The sequence below is a fragment of the Panthera pardus genome, unplaced genomic scaffold (genome assembly GCF_024362965.1).
Source record: "Panthera pardus isolate Hobbes unplaced genomic scaffold, ASM2436296v1 HiC_scaffold_20, whole genome shotgun sequence".
Taxonomy (NCBI): domain Eukaryota; kingdom Metazoa; phylum Chordata; class Mammalia; order Carnivora; family Felidae; genus Panthera; species Panthera pardus.
This window is the reverse complement of record NW_026526766.1, coordinates 1,012,556-1,031,517: the sequence shown is the minus strand read 5'-3', so window position 1 is coordinate 1,031,517 and position 18,962 is coordinate 1,012,556. Positions and strand designations below refer to the sequence as shown.

The window sequence follows — 18,962 nt, the reverse complement described above, 5'->3', positions numbered from 1 at the left end:
TTTTCTGTGATCTGAGGCTTTGCCAGGCGTGCTGACCCTGGGGGCGCCCTCCCCCTCCAGTGCTTGGAGATGGTAAAGGATGGCCCCGGGGCTGCCTTCACCTGCAGGCCAGCCCGTGCAGAGCCACAGCCGCCTCCTTGCCCCCTGGCCCTGTCCACTTGCCCTAGTCACCCCAGGCCGGGTATCAGACGGCCTCCGAAATGACCCGAACCGCCAGTCGGAAGCCCAGCAGCGTGAGCCGCGGAGACTTCAGGGCCTGACGCTTTGTCCTCACAAGCCTGGGCGCCGCACAGGGGTTCACGCCGCCAGACACGAGGCCCCACAGGCCTCGCCTGGTGATCCCAGCTCTGCCCCTTTGTCAGACTCGGGGGGTCACAGCCCCAATCTCTCCAGCAGCACCTCGGGTCTCTTCAGACCACAGCCTCTGAGTCAACACCCCAGCAGGTTCCCTTCTGCCCAAGGGCCCCTCCCCGATTTGTCCTCAGCTAACATCCAGCTCTACTTTCCACCTGACGCAAGGGTGGCCTCCCCTCCCTCCCGTCTCAGCTCTCACGGGGGGTGCCCTCATCGCCCGCGTTTCTAGCGGGAGCGCGCCCCACACTCCTCCCGTCCGCAACTCCACAGCCACTCGGTTTGGGGTGTTCGTCACACAGCCCGTCCCGTATCGCACGGAACCCGTTTGTTGGAGCTGCCGTGCAAATGGCCACAAAGTTGGCAACGACAGAAATTAAAGGGATTAAAACAGCAGAAATTTACTCTCTCTTGGTTCTGGAGGCAGGGAGTCTGGGGTTAGGGTGAGGGCAAGGCCACACTCCCCCTGGGAGCGTGGGGGGCCTTCCGGAATGTCCTCTCCTCTTCTGATAAGCACTTACTGGGTTTGGGGCCCTGCTCTATGCTTAACCAGCAACATCTGCAAAGACCTTATTGCAAATAATGTCACCTTTTGAGGTTCCGGATGGACGAGAATTTGGAGGTAACAGACACCATTCAACCCGAGACACCTGTGTTGGCTCTCTGCCCTTCTCCATCTCATTCTCCACCCACACAGCTCTTTCTAGGTGGCCTCCTCAATAAACTCCTTGCATTCAATCCACATAACAGGATCTGCTACTGAGAGAAACCTGACACAGCCCCTGCTCTGATCTCCTGGGGACCTCCCCGTGCTGAGCCGTAGCACACCCCCGTGTGCGGGAGAGGGCGGCGGCCCCTTGGTCCCAGGTTTTGGGAGGACACAGAAGAGGCTGCTGTAGGTTCTGGGCCGAGGGCCGCACACACTTCCTGCTCTGGGGATGACCCCGGATGGGCTGCTCAGTTGTCAGTTTTCTGGGGCCCCTTTGGGGGCAGACATTGTGTTTCGGGGGCATTACTTGCTTGTCTGGGTTTTATAAGGCACAGGGAGGGGGGGGGCCTGTCAGGGAGGGGGACGTGTGTCACAGCAGGCAGAGCGGCCTTGGCAGGAAGGGGGACAACTTTGTCCCCCTCAGAGGTACCGCCGGTGTGGATTCTGGCCGGGGATATCTTGGCGGCCGCAGGCTGGTCCCCACAGACGGTGGCTGCGGGGTAAGGCAGGCAGCAGAGAGCAGGAAGCTCTCTCATGGCACACGCTTCATTCTCCCACAGCAGCTTCAGGTGAGGCTGGAGATGGCTCTATTCCCCAGGCCTGGTTTGGGCCCCCGGAGGCCCTTCCTTCCTGTTCCAGGAGGCCCTCTGGCCCCCTCACGCCCAAGGCTGGGCCCCCTGGGACCAACCAGGAGTGCTGCGCACAAGGCTTCCCACGAGTAGGCTGGGGGGCTGCGCTTTCCTGGGTTCAGTGCCTCCGTCCGCTCTGTGCACCCGTAAGCGGGCACCACACCCATTAGTCCACAGAGCCGGCGGGGCCAGGCCTAGCCTGGCAGTCCTGGGAGCCAGCAGGGCGGAGGCGGCCGTTTTCCCAGGATGGAATGTGCAGAATGTGGGGTGGGCGCCTGGCTCCTCCCCACAACCTGCCCTGACCCCACTCACCGTTTTGGGCTCTCAGTTTTCTCCCTCATAAAGTGGAGCCCTGGTGGGTGTGAGGGTGTTTGGTCAGGGAGCAGCACCTCACAGCAGGTGTTCAGAACACCAGAACCCCTCAGGGACCACCCGGAGACCTGCCAGGACAGCCTGGAGCCCCCTGGCACCCTTGAGACTCCCCTGGGGACCACTGGGAGCCCCCTAGGGATCACAGCTGCATCATCTGGAGAAAGATAGAGTGCTGACAGGTGGATACACCTGGACCGAATGCCTCTCGAGCACTGCCCACATGGACATGCACCTGGGGCACACAGACCTCCTTCCTGGGTGCACTAGGTGGCTGGGTGGGAACCAGGATGCAGAGGGGGTAGAGTCCCACAGGGGGAGGGTGTGAAGGACTCAGGTGCTGTTCTGGGAGGCTTCATGACCCTTTTCTCCCCATGTCAGAGATCGCAGGTGACCACCAGCCGACCCTGCCCACCGGGAGCCCTGTGTGTGTGGGGGGGTGGTGCCTGAAAGGAACGGGCGTTGGGGTCCATGACAGCCTCGGTTCCCAGCTGGGCCTCCTGGAAGGACCCGAAGGGGCTCACCTGCAGATACGTGCAAACAGCTCTGGGGGAGCCGAGCCCGCCCTCTCCCTGGATGCCTGGTGCCAGGACCGTCAGGCCCCAGGAGGTGTGGGAGCCACAGCTAGAGCACCTCAAGGCCTCAGCTGTGGGGTCTGGCATGAGCTGGGGCTTCAGGGGCTGATCCTGCCACCTCAGTGTCCCCCTGGGGGACAGGCATAGCTGCAAGTGGACCCAAATGCCCCTCTGCCAGTGTTCTGGGGCATGCTGTCCCCTCAGGTCTCATCGTGCCAATCTCTGCAATGGGACCAGACGCCCAAGGATAAGCTGGCTCTGTCCCTGAGTCCCGGAGACCACGGGGGAGGCAGCCACTGGGTCTCTCTGAGCCTCAGTTTCCTCCGTAAAACAAAGATCCCAGGCCCAAGGTGTTCAGGGGCCACACGGAAAGAACAGCGTCCCCAAGCCTTCACCAATCCTGTTGGCAGATACCAACTGAGCACCTGCTAGGAGGCAGGCACCTGCTAGGAGGCAGGCACCGTTGTGGGTGTACCGTGCTGCCCTGGGAGCTTCCGTGCTGGATGGAGAGACAGGTTAAAAAGGGCAAGTATCCAAGCAAAAAGTAGAGACCGGGCACAGGTACATCCAGCACGGTCTCAAAAGGGCCGACAGGGAGGTGGGAAGGAGGCGGGTACGTTCTAATAAAGGTCCAGGGCCGGAGCCGGGGGCACCTGGGTGTGGTGAACAGGAGAAAATGAGGCTGGACGTGTGGAAGGGCCAGAGGCTGCAGGGTGTCGTCTGACCCCCAGTCCCAGAAATCCAGTGGCGGCACAGAGGAGGCGTGCGAGCAATGCCCTGCACGAACAGGTGGACGACACCCAGCCAAGTCCCTACCTCACTGTGTGACCTCAGGCAAGTGTATTTCCCCCTCTGGGCCTGGTGAGGACACATGTTCCCATGGTGGGGTGGTCAGTGGGCCCTGGCACCCACAATGGGAGCCTGGGCTCCGACTGCTAGCTACCCTTCCTCCTGTGGACACCTGCTCAGGTAGACCCCTCGCTCCAACCACAGCCCCTATGCGTGGCATCAGGCTAGGCAGGCAGGGACTGAGACCGTGTCCCGTACCGTCTGGCATTCCTCAGGACCCTCCGTGGGTGCGCAGGAGAGTGTGCCCAGGCCCTGGGCTTCAGGGCAGGAGGGGCCCCTGGGGACAGACCTGCCTCCTGGGGCTGCTCACCGCCACCCACCTGTGACTTCAGACCGCGGTAGTTGCTAACTTTTATCAGGATGTTTCACAAGAACACTGGCGTTTCATCTCTTGAAATGCTGGGAGCTGCAGCCCCCAACTTGCCCATCACAGGGGTTTTCCTGGGGACCCACTGGGGACCCGGGGCCCTGTCTCTATCTGCGCCCCCACAACCCTGCTGCTGCCAGACAGCTCTAGTCACGCTCCCAGGCCCGCCCCGTGGCCCCCACCTCTCAGAGCAACACCGAGGGACACCTTGGGGAGACCAGGCCCTGCGGCCTCCAGCCTGCTCTGCTCCCCACCTGTGACCTGCTGGCCGCTCGTGGCCCTGCCCTAGGCTCGAGCGCTCTTCCTGCAACACCCGCCCTGGGGTGTCCTCCGCTCCGGATTCTGTTCCTCCCAAACCCCGAGGCACCATGTCTTGCGGCTGCTGGAGTCCTTCCCAGTGTCTCGTCCAAAATCCACGGGCCCCGGGGCTCTCTGATGGACTGCTGTGGAACATAACTCCCAGGGGACCCTCAAGGTTGCCCAGTGAGGAAAGGGCCCCCCACTGGGATCACTGTGGAAACGTGCGTGAGGGGACTCCAGGCTGGTGGGCAGGAGGAGAGGGCCCGGGTCTGCCCAGGCTCAGAGAACTCATGGGGGCAGCTGTGAGGACCCCTCCTTGGGCACCCGCAGTGGGGGGGGGGGGGCTAGTTTCCTCCCACCCCACGGAATGCTGCTATTCCCAGTGGGTCACTTCCAGCCACCCCCTGGGTCTGGGGTGATAGGACTCAGTTTCCTTAGCTGTCAAGTGGGCACATCCTGGAGAGAAGGGCCCAGTAGGTCCTGCGGACACAGTAGGTGCTCAGTCACCACACAGAGAGCAGAAGTCATGGGTGTGGGGGGAAGGGGACCAGGTGGGACCAGGGGGGAGGGGCCGGCTGGGCCCCAGGCCCTACACTGCGCCACAGGGTGGGCCCCATACCCCCCAGGCCTAGCTGTGCTGTCACCCTCTTTCCCCACCTGGCGCCCCTGCCCTGAGGCTGTGCCCACCTGCTGGCTGCCAGCATTTATTTCTGCAGACAAGCAGGTCCTGCCGCTGGCCGCACACACAACTCAGGCCTCTGCTGGCCTCCGCTGACTTTCTCAGGGAGGTCCCGCGGGGATGGCCCAGGCTGACCACCAGCCAGTCCGAATGGGGAGGTGGGCCTCGGGGCCCGGACAGGGTGGAGGAGGGGTGGGGTCCACCACCGGTCACAGTTCAGCTCACGGGTACAGACGGTGTGGATGGGGCAGGGCTGGGGCAGCAGGGAGGGAAGGAGGACTACAGACCTCCACCAGGCCCCGGGTACCCCCAAGTCGCTCCTTCTGCCTTCCAGAGCTGGCGCCCCACACCAGACAGTCTGCCAGCACCCTCACTCCAGGCCACACAGCTGGGGCCGAGGGCAGAACCAGGCTCTTTGCGGAGACATGCTGGGTGGGCAGCTGCCCCCTCTGGGCCTGTTTCCTCCACTTCTGAGAGGTCCCTTCAGGGTCAAGCGCCCTGTGACCTGTCCACCCCCAGCGGTCCGAGCCCTTTGCACCTGCACGCGGCCTCCGACGCCACCTCCCAGGTGACAACAGGCCCCACCGTGGTGGCTGCGGAGCGGGGACACCTGGCGGAGGCTCAGCTCACGGGGCCCCTGGGAAGGCCTGAGCCGGGTCTCCACGGGCAGCTGCGCTCAGGGCCTCCAGCCACCGCTGCTGCTGCTCTGCCGACGGGGTGCTCAGGTACAGGGCCTGCTGGGCCTGCTGTAGCCGCCACACATGCCCGGTGCCCAGAGTCTCCATGGGGTCCGGCACGCTCACTGTGCAGCCCGAGAGGGGGATGGTGCGTGGCGGCCGGCCAGCCTGCAGCAAAGGAGAGGTGGGTTGGCACCTGGGCCTCTGTGGTGCGGGCACCGCTGACCACTCCTTCCCACCGGCGGGCAGCAGAGGGGTGACTCAGAGCAGCCGGGGAAACAGAGGCCCCAGATCACACAAGTCCGAGCGGGGTTGGTCCCGGGCAGTGTGGCCCAGGCCCCTCTGGGCTGTGGGAACCGGACACACCCCCCAGCACCACCCCAGGGGCAGGGGGGGCGGGCACACACCTGGCTGCCTCCCTGCAGGTGCAGCACCAGCTCCAGGGGCTCCGACGTGGGGATGGTAGCCCACACCTCGCTCCAAGCGTCACCGCTGTCTGACACCCGCAGGTGACCACACAGCAGGCTGGGCTGGGCGTCCACGGCCGCCGCCTTCTGGAGACACAAAGGATGGGTCAGGCGCAGCCTCCCTGCAGGTGGCAGCCTTACGGGCGGGGGGTGGGGGTAAAAGCGCCAGGCCTGGCCTTCTGGGAGCAGACTGGACAAGGTCCCGGGCTGGCCTGACCCACTCCAGGTCACCACAAGGCCTCTTGCTAGCAGGCTGGACCCTCTAGGAGAGTGAGGCCACCAGTGGGTCCAGGAAAGAAATAAAGACAGAGTAGGGAAAAACAGAACAGCAGGAACCAGGGTGTGGCTCACGGGGAAGGGCTGTGTTTCAGCTGAATGCACACACCATACACACACACACACACACACACACACACACACACACACACACCCCATGTGCACATGAACACACACACTGAGCACACGCACACACCATGCACACACACACACACCGTGTGCACATGAACACATACACTGAGCACACACAAACATACCATGCACATATCACATGCACACACACACACCACGTGCACATGAACACACACACTGAGCACACGCACACACCGTGTGCACATGAGCACACACTGAACACACACACACCCTCTGTCCCAGCCCAAGGGAAGCCAACAGCTCTGGGAGCATGGTCTACACCGTGCCAGGGACAGGGGCTCCTGTCCATGACGTTCACTGGCCCCGCCCACCTCTGTGCTGTGCTTGGGGTCCTCGGGCACCGCCTCAGGGCTGGGGGTCTCAGGCGCTACCTGCTGGGTCAGGAAACACTCTCGGCAGACTCGGCTCTGCCTGCCGTTCTCAGCCTTGAACTCGGAGCACTTCCCACAGATGACCTGTAAGGGAGAGGGCACCTGTGACCTCACCTTCCAGACAGAAGACTGTCCAGGAAGAGGCTGGAAGGGCCAAAGGGCCAGGAGAGACGCGGCATGTAGAGGGGAAGGGTTTCTCCGCAGGAGCCTCGTCAGAGGACAGGGACCCTGGTACGGGCCCCTGCCGGGCATCCAGGACTTGCCTCCTCAGCTGGAGGGTCTAAGGGTCTGTGTGGAAGACTGGGAAGAGGTGTGTGTGCACGGAAGGAAGACTGGGAAGAGGCACAAAGCACAGGGAAAGATGCTCAACGTCACTTGTCATCAGGGGAATGCAAATCAAAGCCATGATGAGATGTCACCTCACATCAGTCAGAATGGCTATTATTCAGAACACAGAAGGTAAGTGTTGGTGAGGATGTGGAGGAACTGATGCCTTCAGCATTGTTGCTGTGAATGTAAAATGGTATGGGTGCTGTGGAAAAGAAATACTTGGGGCCTCAAAAAAATTGAAAATGAAGTTACCCTATGACATAGCAATTTCCATGATTTCTACTAGATTTCTACTTCTATTTCTAAGGATGGTTGGATAAGTGAATGGACGGATGGATGATGACCCATCCGCCTACCATCCACCCACTCATCCATCCATCCTCTATCCATCCATCCACCCATCTATCCACCCACACGCTCACCCTCCATCCATTCATCCATCTATCCAACCACTCACCATTCACCCACCCATCCATCCTCTATCTATCCACCCACCATCCACCCACCGTCCATCCATCCATCCTCTGTCCACTCACCCACCCATCATCCACCTGTCCGTTCACTTAAGGGCTCATCCATTTACCTCTCCTTCCCCCAGTGCCTCAAGGTTTCATGCAAGGGCATGACAGCGAACAGCAGACCAGGCACAGTCCGCTGGTATGTTCTGGAAAAAACAGTTCTAAGACAGCTCTGTGCTTAGACCCCTTGTTCACACACATTCCATGTTAACGACTTAACCTAGGAACACTTCATCAGGCATCCCTTCCAATGTTAAATTCAAAACCCCACCCTCAAGAGAAAGGGTCGTGGGGGCTCTGCGAGGAGAAATGGAGACGGTGATCACTCAGGGTGCCGGCTGAAGGTGGCCTCACATTCCACAGGTCCAGCCAACCGTCAGCACCCTTGGAGCACCCAGACCGAAGCGGCAGGAGGGAGCCCCATCACGCCTGCACCCTGCACCTGCCTCCTCCCACCCCATCCCCTCCACCTCCTCACAGGGCATGAGGTCACCCTCATCCCCCAGCTCCCGGGACACCCAGCTCTGAGCTCTGTGGTTCCCAATCTGGCACTTTTTCAGCCACGACAGCGCTGGCCAGACGCGAGCGGACCAGAGAAAGGAGGGGAGCCCCTACTTGGGACAGGCCGTCGCCTGCCTGCTCCAGGGCACCACTCTGCGGGCGGGGAGGGGACGCTGCTCCCAGCCGCCGCTCAGACTCACCGCCCCGCACAGCTTGCACCGGTGCTTCCTCTTGGTGATGGAGTTGAAGGTCTCGCCGCAGCTCCTGCAGCCCTGCTTCTCCTTGTCGCGCCTGGTCTTAGCGGACCCTCTCCTCGGCTCGGGCTACGGGGGCGGCAAGGGCGCGGGGGCAGCTGGGTGAGCACGCGGGCAGCGCACGCGCAGAGCGAAACGCTCGCGGCGCAGAAGACAGAGCAGAGCACGTCGCCTCTGCGCCCGCCCAGCTCCACTCCCCAGGCTGCCCTGGGGTCACTGTGGCCCACAGGAAGGGTGTAAGGGGTCTGGATCTCTGCTTGGATCGACTCGGCCTGCGTGGAGGCCAGTGACAACCTGCTGGGTCTGAGAAGACGGTGCCCAGCCGCCCAGGTGGGGAGGGGGTTCTGCCCGGCGTGGCCTGCGTTGCCTGGCGCCCGTGCCACTGGCCCGAGGCTCAGGGGCACACAGGGCCCACCTGGGCACCAGGGAGGTGGGCGGCAACTGCACCCTCTCCGCCTCCACGAAGCCTCCACCAAGCCTCCACCAAGCGGTCTGGCCCTCCCGCCCAGGGGTTGCCAGGGGATCAACAGGAAGTCAGGAAACGAATGTGGTTTGTGTTCACAGAGGTTACACAGTTTTGGGACAAGTCACACGACACCATAAAGCGCTTTTCGTTGAAACAAGCTGCGTCGGGTCCGGAGGGCGAGGGCAGGGGTTTTCATTTTACTCTACTGCTTTAGTGATTGCAGACGAGGATTTTGTTGTCGAATGTATCCACTTTTCTTCCTAACTCTGATGTCGCCCAAAGCTAAGGAGGGGGCCCCTGTGTGAGAGGTGCAGTCAGACGACAAGTGGGGGCACTGTTGAAGGCTGCCCGGACACCGCTCAGGGAGAAGACCCGCGTGCAGGGCGGCAAGCAGAAAGGTTATTTGTGAGCGGAGACCAGGCTGCAGGAAGCACGCCCGGGGGCTGCTACTGGCTGTTTGGGGCCAGGGTAACTTTCTAGCCCGAGTCTGACTGCAGTTGCTCAGTTGTTCACCAGAAACATCTTATAGAAGAGGAAGAAACCAGTAAACAAGCAGAATGCAAACCAGCCTCTGTGAGCAGCCCCCTCCCAGCCTCCCGGCCCCACCAGGTTCCGTCTGCACCACGGACAGCGGGGTCTGCGTGCTCGGCTCCCATCCCCTGGTCACCGTGACTTCAGTTGTGTCCAGGACCCCAGCACCCCCAAGGCAAAGGCTTTCTCACCAGCAGGAGGCAGGTGTGAGCAGGTGCACACTGTGCAGACAGCACAGCATGAGGCTTCGGTGGGGGCTCAGCAGGGCCACTTGGCTGAGCCTTGGTTTCCCCATCTGGGTAGGAGTTGTACAGCCCCCAGCCCCTGCACCGCCCCTCATCAGCCACGAAACCATGAACGAATTGGGTCCCCCATCTGTACAGTGGGGTTAGCAACGGCTCCTAAGCCCCATCATAGCAGGTAGATCCTGACTGACTTTGCCAACCCCCCTTCTATGTTCCCATTTCTCCCCACCTCACTCAGGGCTCCTTTCCTGGAGACTATCTCAGGACTGCTCAGGGCCAGATGTGGGAGGGACGGGGTCTGGGGTCGGGGGCACAGGGCAGGGAGAGGAAAGGGGAATGTGGTCATCCCTGAGGCATGCCATGGCCCAGAAGCCCCCACCCTGCCCTCCGCCACCCCCCAGGGTGACCCACCAAGGGCCTACGAGGCACAAGCGGCCAGCAGAGAGCAGCAGGGCAGCTGGATGTGTGCGCTGGCCCAAGGCCAGAGCCACAAATCACAGCCGGGAGTCCGTGTGGGCTTCCAGGGTGTCCCAGGGGGTTGGGGCAGGAGGAGGGCCAGAGAGGGCTGGCCCGTAAGAGCTGGAGGCGAATGCTGTGGGGCTGGAGCGCCTGGGCACCACCTGAAGGTCAGCGGAACCAAGGGCAGCTCCACAACAGGGAGGCTGGGGGCTGGGGCTGAGGGGAGCAGCCTTCTCTGGAGAGCATTCTGTAGCCCCACGCCAGCACCCTCGGTCTGGTCTTGATGCGGCTCGCCCCAGGCCGCGCAGCTCCCGACACCGACACCGACACTGCCACTGCCACTGCCACTGCCACTGCCACTGCCACTGAGGGGGTCAGGAACCCACCCGCAAGGCCGGGGACTGGGTCTCCTTGGCTCACCAGGCTCCCTCTGTGGTCAGGTTATCAGACGAGTGGATGAGAGCAGTGCTCATCTGTTTGGATGCCGCGACACCTGAAAGGCCTGGGCCAAGTCCTCAGGCAGGTACAGAACTGTGACACCCTCAAGGCTCCACCCAAAGCACCCCACATGCCAACATGGATGCGGGAGGGGGTCTCTGCCCAGGGCGCTGGGGTCTGATTCACTGGGTGTTTTTTGTCCCACAGCATAGAAGCAGGAGAAACATTCAGGCAAACGTTTGCCCCCAACAGGTGGCTGTGACAAGCAGCCCCTGAAAGAACCTCACACCTGCCCGAGGGTCCTGCAGGGCGTGGACATGGACCCTGCCCGGCCCCTCTGCTCTCCGTGGGCAGCTCTGTCCTATGAGCCCAGAGGTCGGGCTCGGGGTGGAAGGGCAGCGCCAGGTCGTGGTGGTGGCGGGGGCAGGGCCTTGCTTGGCAAGGAACTCCCTTAGAGGGTTCCACATGTCCCCCCCTATGCGTCTGGGCCCCAGGAAGCCTCTGTGAAGAGCCACGTGACTCTTGCAGAACACTGAGGGCTTCAGCTACTTGCGAAACTTCCTGGTTTGGGTTTAGCTTCTCTTAGGAAAAGCGGCTTGCAGAAGCATCTGTCTGAGGACACCAGGGCTCAGGAAATGAGACCAGCACAGCATGCATGGGCTTAGCCATCCTCTCTAAATGTGCTAAGAGTAAGCTTACGTCTGTAGCAAGGGTCAGTCTTTCGGTGTCAGAATGAAAACTCATTTTTGAGCACCTTCCGTATAGGTGCCCAGAGGAGGTCTCAGTCAGGCCCTGTGCAGCCAGGGCTCTGCCCACACTGAGCTGCCCCAGGTCCAGAAACATCTCTGCTCATAGGACGCACCAGTGAGGAAAGCATGGAGCTGCCAGTCTGCTGCACTGTTTGTATGTCGTGGGCCCCGAGCAGGTGCACAGGCCCAGGGGAGGGTCAGGAGGGTGAAGCCAGACACAGGAAGTCCCTCAGGGAGTTCACGGGCGGTGACAAGACCATCCCTTCCCCACTGCCCATGCCCCTTTCAGGCTTCTTGACTCAATTACTCTAATTGCTGGGGACTGCGTCTGTTCCCCAGCGCCATGAGGCAGCTGTACCACTTGAATAAGGGGGTTCCTCCTGTCACCTGGCCCCTGCACCCCTCATGGCCCCCAAATGCCCCCTCCTTCCCTGGGGGCCCAGGAGCTTCTCAAGGTTTTCCCAGCGCCTGGTACCCGAGGACACAGGCTGGGGGCCCAGATTCCACTCTCCTAAGCAGCAGGAGGCTGCAGTGTCCAGGTGCACCTGCCCCTCCCAGCAAAGGCCACGATGGGAGGAGGGGACTAATGTATTCTTACTAAAAATTCAGGCCATGACAGGAACCTTGCTCCCTGTGGCCAAGGAGCCAACTGCCATCTCCCCAAAGTTTCTTCAGATCCCTCTTCCCAACTCGAGGAAGGAGCCAGAAGCCAGGCCTGCCCCCCAAGCCTCTCTCCAAAATGGGGCCGCCCAGAACAACAACCAATCCACAAGGGCCACACAGCCTCACTGGGCGAGCTCTGGGCTTCAACGTTGAATTAGGGACACTCAATAGCAATTTAAGGCAGCACCTGGGGGGGGATGTGAGCCTGGAAGGTGAGGGCGTGGGAGAGGAGCGGAGAGGCTGGCGGGTCGCAGAATGTGACGTGGGGGAGTCAGGAGCAAACCCTCGGGCAGCCAGCCCAAGTGTGGGCCTCCAGCCCTTCCCCGCCAGCCTGCCCAGGAGTGTCCCCTCCGGCACACAGGTGCAACACTCCCCTGGTGTCTCGGGTCACAGATGTCATCAGGGTTCTCTACTGGTCGGCCAGTGGTCAACAACCACACTCACAAAGTGCCAGGCACACACACTCACCCTCCTACCTAACCCCCCAACCAGCCAGAGGAGAGGAGGCCTGTCCCTGTCCGTGGGTGGGGACAGGGACACAGGCTACCTCGCTCCTTCCCTGCCTGCCTGGCCCCAGGTGGCAAGAAGGTGAGCAGGCTTGGAGTGGGGGTCTCGGGCACCACTGTCTTCCTGGGCCTGCAGGGAGGACCTCTCTCCATCCTCCTGGGCCCAACAGATGGGTCAGACACCGCCTCCGAGGAGCCTTCCCTGAGAGCACCTCTGCCTGTCCTCCCGAGCCCTGGGGCCAGGGGGCTGACATTTCCCTTTTGGATGACCCAGCGGCCTGAAGGTCAGGCACCGCCCTGAGTCACTTTTCACAGGAGGTAAAGAGCCCAGCTGTGTGACCTCTACCCAACCCAGGCAATGGACACATGGGTCCCAGCAGGCTCCCCCGAGTCCTCTCCCAGTAGGGCCAGAGGCTGTCACTGAGGGGACTCAGGTCAAATGCGGTGGCATCCTGGTCCCAGCTCACCCTCCACTTTCCACCCCTGCCGAAGCTGGAGGGGTCACTCACCCCCGTGGTACCCCCTCCACCGCCGGCTGCCACAGCAGGGTCCTCAGAGCTGGCACTCACCACCTGGAAGGGACAAAGACAGTCAGCATGAGTGCAGGTTCCACGGCCCTGCGCTGACATCCAGTGTAGCCGTAACCCTACCCCTTCTGCCTGACCACAGGGGCAGGAAGAGTCTACTGGGGCCCAGTGTTTGCTGGGACTTTGGGGAACCGCTCCTCCCGGGCCTAGTGTGGGACACTCCTGCAGAGTCTGTGCCCCACCGTGTAGGGCAGGGGAGAGGGCCTGGCTCTTCCTGCCCCTCTGTAGCCGCAGGGATGGTTCGGAGTCCAGGCTGCCTCTGCTTAAGGTGGCCTGAGACGGATGCAAAGGTTTCTTTCAAAATGTGTTCACGAAGCAGAAAAAAAAAGAACAGATATGATGCAAATATTAAGTGGTCTGACAGGCAGACCCGGTGAGGCTGTGGGAGGGCCAGCCGGGCCTGGTGATGGGGACACGGGGACACGAGGCTGTGGGGCCAGGCTGGGCCGGGCTTCCCTTGGTTTCAAGGGTGCCTCTGCCGGGGGGTGGGAGGGAGGGACCCCTCCTCTGAAGGCACTCAAGACTGTGCCCACAGGAGGTGGTCCCTAATGGGTGGCTGCGGTTGACATCCCCCACATCTGACCCTGGGCAGGGCCCTGCCTCCTGCGTGTGGGGACAAGCGAGCTCCTCATGCACAGCGTCACCCAGGCCCATTCTTCCTTCCTGCCCAGCTAAGCACTGACCCACCTCGTTGAGCCCCATGGCCCCTGTGTCAGTACTCAGTAAGGGACAGGCAGTGAGTGCATGTCACCCATACGCTGGCCCCTGGTCCTTCCCGGGGTGCCAGCCCTCTTGCATCAGGCCTAGCGCCCACCCCTCAGGGTCCCTGCCGTGCCTCCAGGGCGCTGGTGCTCACAGGGGACTCTGGGGCGACAGAGGGGTCCTCATCCTGGCCGAAGGAGCCGCTGAAGGCCTTGAAGGTCTGGCTGTTCTGCCTGTGCCTCTCAATGGTGGCCTCAATGACCTGAGATGAAACCACAGAGAACCAGGGCCCTCAGCGAGCACATCCAGGAGGGCAGGGGCCAGTACATCTCTGTCCTCACGGACGGATCCCATGGCCACGCACGTCCCTCTGACCCACGACCCGACACAGGTCACCCATGGCCAACCAAGTCTCTACTCCCCATCCACAGGTCCCAGGCCCACCCTGCATGCCAGGTGCCCCCCCCCCCCCCCCCCGCCACCTGCCAGCATCTAGGCTGCCACAGATGCTTCCCGGACATTCTGTATGGACTTGAAGACACACGTCCATTTCCCACAGCAGCATTCCCACCTTGTTTCTGTTTGAATTTCCTTTTTCTCTCCTTGCCCAGATTTCTGTTCTAAGAATTCTGGAAGCCACAGGCCTTCTGGGTCAGCGCTACACTGGGCTCCCTTCCTCAGCTCCTGCTCTGACCTTTGCCCTCATGGCTTTAGTCTCTGTCCCCCTTGTCCCCACCGTGGCTGATCCAAGCTAAGTCTGCTCTGGCTGCCCCAGAACACTGGCCACCTCCCCATTCCATGTGACCTGCTGCTCGTGCCGGCTGGCCGTGGGCTCCCCTTGGGCCCATCAGACAGCAGAGATCCACGTGCCCACCTGCCCACCTCCAGGCCTTCCGTGTTTATTTGTTCACTATGGTGCCAAACACGTGAGCCGATTGAAAGACTTGCGGCATCTGAAGGGACTTAATGAGGGTCACGTCATCACTGCGAGGGGCACATGGGTGGGCAATGCCTGGGCCACTCTATCCCTTGTTGCAACATGAAATGGCCACACTGCCCAAGAATTTGGTCAATTACTTTAAAATTTTAAAAGCTTCACCTGAATCCATTCTTTTTTCTCTTCTTCCGTCCTATAAAAACAAAAGCAGTATTTTATCAACCCGGTCTTAGACACCATTAATCACCAGACTCCTGTCAGTCCCGCAGCACATGCCCCGGCTGCTCACAGCCTCCAAGTGCAGCTCAAGGGCTGGAGGACCGTCCTCAAGTGCTCTGGCACACTGTGGGCAGGTGCAGTCCTGTGAGACCAGCTGGAGTCAGGGTGTGCAGGTCGGGTAGGTGTGTCCAGGTGGGACAGGTGCAGTCACATGAGACCAGCTGGAGTCAAGTGTGTCCAGGTTGGGGGGGGGGGGGGCAGGTGTGTCCAGGTGGGGCAGGGTGGCCAGGTGCAGGCAGGGGTGGCCAGGTGGGGCAGGGGTGGCCAGGTGGAGTCAAATGTGTCAGGAGGAGTCAGCTGTGCCCAGGTATGTCTAGGTGGAGTCAGGTGTGGCCACATAGGGTCAGATGTGTCTAGACAGGATCACATATGGCCAGGTGTGGTATGCAGATCCCCCTGCAGTGAATGTAAATCAACGCCTCCCTGGACCACAACAGTTGTTACAAAGATCTCACGTTGCTCATGGAAACGAGAGGTGGGATCTCCTGTATGCTCCTGCCCCTCAGAGCACAAGCCTGGCATCAGTTACAGGGTAGGGTGACAACAGCCACCAAAGCCTAAAGCAGATGTGCTACTGTCTGACCAATGAATTCTACTTCAGGAAACTTCCTGAAAGACAGGCTGACAAACACGCACAGAGCTGGCACAAGGACGCTGCTTCTAGCACTTTCTACAGTATCAAGATGCAGGAAGAGCCTAGGTGCCTGTCAGCAGGAGCTGGCCACTGCCCATAACAGAGAATTATGCTGCTTATGGAAACGGGGCTCGGATATGAAATGATTTCTTACAGCAAAGGGCAGAACGGGCTATATAATAAATAACCATGTGCGATTTTAAAACTCAGTACACGTTCATACACCCAGAAGTTCCGGAAAGACACCTCCAAGATGATTAAGAGTGTCTGCTGGGGTGCAGAAGAGGAGGAAGACAGCCGCTCAATTTTCACCAACTTCCCCTTAGAGCTGTTACATTTTAAACCACAAATAAGCGAATAACATAAGCCAAAAACAACACGTCACAAGGTTATCCCGTTCAGAAAAAGAAAGCTGTCTGCTAAAATCTCAGGTCAAAGCTGTTCCCACAGCAGCAGAGGCTGGGACAGCCACCCTTACCGAGTCTGCAGCTCCAGGGACCGCTTCCTTCCCATTATGACGAAAGTGTGGGGCGCGTTTGGCTTGACGATATCCTGCACCTAGAGACACAGGGCCAAGGGCAAAACAAAACCACTGGTTACTTAGCAGGCCCTGAGCAGCAGGCTCATGCTCTCAGACTGGGGGTCTTTCCTGAGAGGGGGCAGAGGTGACCTAGTGGGTGGGACACTAGGGGAGCTGGTCCATGCAGGAGGGCGGACCGCTGTCCTGCCCAGACAGGGCTAGGACCTCTCGTCTCCTGTGCTTGGAACTGTGCCGGCCAAGCCCTCCTGTCTGTGGGGCTTCCCAGGAAGTCAGCCACCAGCCCCTGATGAGGGGAACCTTTCCCCACCAAAGCACCTGCAGGCACTGCCCCTGGGAGAAGAATGGGAATCTCAGAAGGAGCCAGAGGATCTCTACCACTCTGCCAGCCCCCGTGATGGGAAGTCACCCTCATCCCTCTGATACCCCACCCCTAACTAAGACCCTCGGGCCCACCAGCGTTAGAACTACAACCCAGCTTTAGGGAAACACGGGCCTAACCAGAATCTGGGGTTGGGCCTCATAGCAAGAATTTCCCAAATGCTCCAAGGTTGACAACTTCAGTGTTAACATGTCTAGTTAATTATATGCCACTGATTCCTTACACAGAAACATTACAAAATGAGTTCTTGTAAAAAGTAGAAAAATGTGTTTTTTTTTCTGTAGTTTTTACTTTTAACTCTTTTTCTTAAGCCTGGATTCAAAGAATTCTAAGAGGTATATTTTCTTGAATCATTAAGGCAAACCTTCACCTCAAGAAACTGATTAAGCACTTGATTTAGTCAGGGGTGCCTGGTGGCTCAGTTGGCTAAGCATCCGACTCCTGGGTTCAGCTCTGGTCATGATTTCACGGTTCATGGGATCGAGCCTGGGCGTGAAGCCTGCTTGGGATTCTGTCTCTCCCTCTCTCTCAAAATAAGTAAATAACTTAAAAAAAATTCTTTTGGGGCTCCTGGGTGGCTCAGTCGGTTGGGCGTCCGACTTCTGCTCAGGTCATGATCTCGCCGTCCGTGGGTTCGAGCCCTGCGTCAACCTCTGTGCTGACAGCTCGGAGCCTGGAGCCTGTTTCAGATTCTGTGTCTCCCTCTTTCTCTGACCCTCCCCTGTTCATGCTCTCTGTCTCAAAAATAAATAAATGTTAAAAAATAAAAATAAAAAAAAAATTCTTTTGATTTAGTATTTTCAGAGCGCTGGTTAATTCAGAGCCCTCCCCCACAGGAAAGGGCACTTTCCAGCCCCTGTGGCTCCTGTGCCAGGACACAGAGGGGCTCGGGGAGCACAGGACAGCAAGCACAACAGGTCGTCTGGACCTTGGGCCTTCAGAACCTCATGTGGATTCCAAGACTGTGCAGGAGAGGAGACAGTATGGGACCAGGGAACCAGGGGACCAGGGACCAAGCAGGGAGAGCACCCTGTCCACGTTCTCCCCAAGCTTCACCTTCGGGTCCCTAAATGGGCCTTGAGCATCAACCTCACAGGGACAGAGGTGGCCCAGGTTCTGGTGCTGTCCTTCATCCTGCAAACAGACCAGCAGCACCCTAGCAGGCAGGCCAAGTACAGAGACAGGGATCCTGCCCACACTGCCAGGCTGAGTGGCCCCCAGAAATGTTTAGGCCATACCTGGAGCACAGAGAAGCTCAAGAAGTGGGTGAGGGACCAGGTGCACAGTGGTGACGCTCCAGCAGAGCTTGGTGTCCCCGCCCCCCTGTCCCATGTCCTGCCAGGGAAGCAGGTGAGAGGGAGGGGCTCACCCACCTGGAGGTCCGAAATGTCCATTTTCTCCCGGACACTGAACTTCTGGCCCATGAGCCGCAGCTTGGGCACACAGTAAAGGATCATGCTGTTGAACTGCAACAGGGACAGGCACCGGGTGAGGGGTGCCTGTACCCCCACAAAGGAGGCACTACAGAGAGGTGGCTTGGCAAGGCCCTGCGGCTGGGCTGGACGTGGCTCCGTGGAGGGCAGGGCGGGGAGCATGGTGGGTGGGACGTGCTCTTTGGCCGAGGGGGCGGGGAGGGCGTGCTAGGAAGGGCGTGGCTCTAGGAAGGGCGTGCTAGGAAGGGCGGGGCCAGGGGCGTGAACCCGCGGCGGGCGTGGCTTCATGCCGGGGGGCGGGGCTCTTGGTCAGGATGGGGTTCTGTGGTGGGGGGCGTGACAGGCAGGGGGTGGCCCTGTGGAGAGGGCGGGCAGGGGGCGTGGTTCTATGATGGCGGGTGTGGCTCTCTGTGGGGCAGAACGCGGTTCTGTGGTGGGGGCGGGGTTCTGTGGCAGGGGCGTGGCTCCGTGGGCGGCAGTGCTGGGTGCGAGCAAGGCGGGCAGAGCCGGAGCGTGCCAGGTATAGGGTGAGCCTGCGACAGATGTGGCTCTATGGCTGGGGGCCTGGCGGGGCGTGGTGATTATGGCGTGGCTCCGTGGCTAGGTTCTGTCCGGCAGTTTGGGGTTCTGTGGCGGGGGGTGTGGCTTTGTAGCAGTGGCTCTGTGGCAGGGGCTCTGCGGCGGGCTGGGCTGGGCTCTGTCGGTCAAGTTGGGGGTTCTGCGGCAGGGGAAGGGGGGCGCCCCGTGGCGGGAAGGGCAGGGGCGTGGTTCCCTGTGGGGTTGGGCGGGGCTCTGCTGCAAGGTGCGGCCGGTAGGCGGGGCTCCGTGGTGGGGGCGGGGCTCCTGAGAGGGCTGGGCGGAGCTCTGCAGCAGGGAGCTGGGCTGGGCGGGGCTCTGTCGGTCTGGTTGGGGTCCTGCGGCGGAGGCGTGTCGAGAAGGGGCGTGGCTCTATGGCTGGGGCGTGGCGGGAAGGGCGTGGCTCTGCGGCCGGGGCGTGGTGGGGGCGGGGCTCTGCGGCAGGGAGCTCGGCTGGGAGGG

The 18,962-nt window shown here is 60.7% G+C and overlaps 1 protein-coding gene across 6 annotated transcripts in view; it reads right to left on the bottom strand.

Moving 5' to 3' along the window:
* Positions 1–729: 729 nt before the first annotated feature.
* FGD3 (FYVE, RhoGEF and PH domain containing 3) overlaps positions 730–18,962 on the bottom strand; it is a 54,724-nt gene continuing 36,491 nt past the window's right edge. For 4 of the 6 annotated variants that reach the window (XM_019434323.2, XM_019434320.2, XM_053907695.1 and 1 more), the window contains exons 10-18: positions 17,865–17,957; positions 16,050–16,129; positions 14,821–14,851; positions 13,876–13,983; positions 12,942–13,004; positions 8,322–8,444; positions 6,713–6,856; positions 5,913–6,059; positions 730–5,673 (exon numbers count right to left, since the gene is read on the bottom strand). In XM_019434323.2, coding sequence (XP_019289868.2) covers positions 5,455–5,673; positions 5,913–6,059; positions 6,713–6,856; positions 8,322–8,444; positions 12,942–13,004; positions 13,876–13,983; positions 14,821–14,851; positions 16,050–16,129; positions 17,865–17,957 — 1,008 coding nt within the window. In that variant the 3' untranslated portion in view covers positions 730–5,454. The other 2 variants (XM_019434326.2, XM_053907696.1) reach the window with 2 other exon arrangements.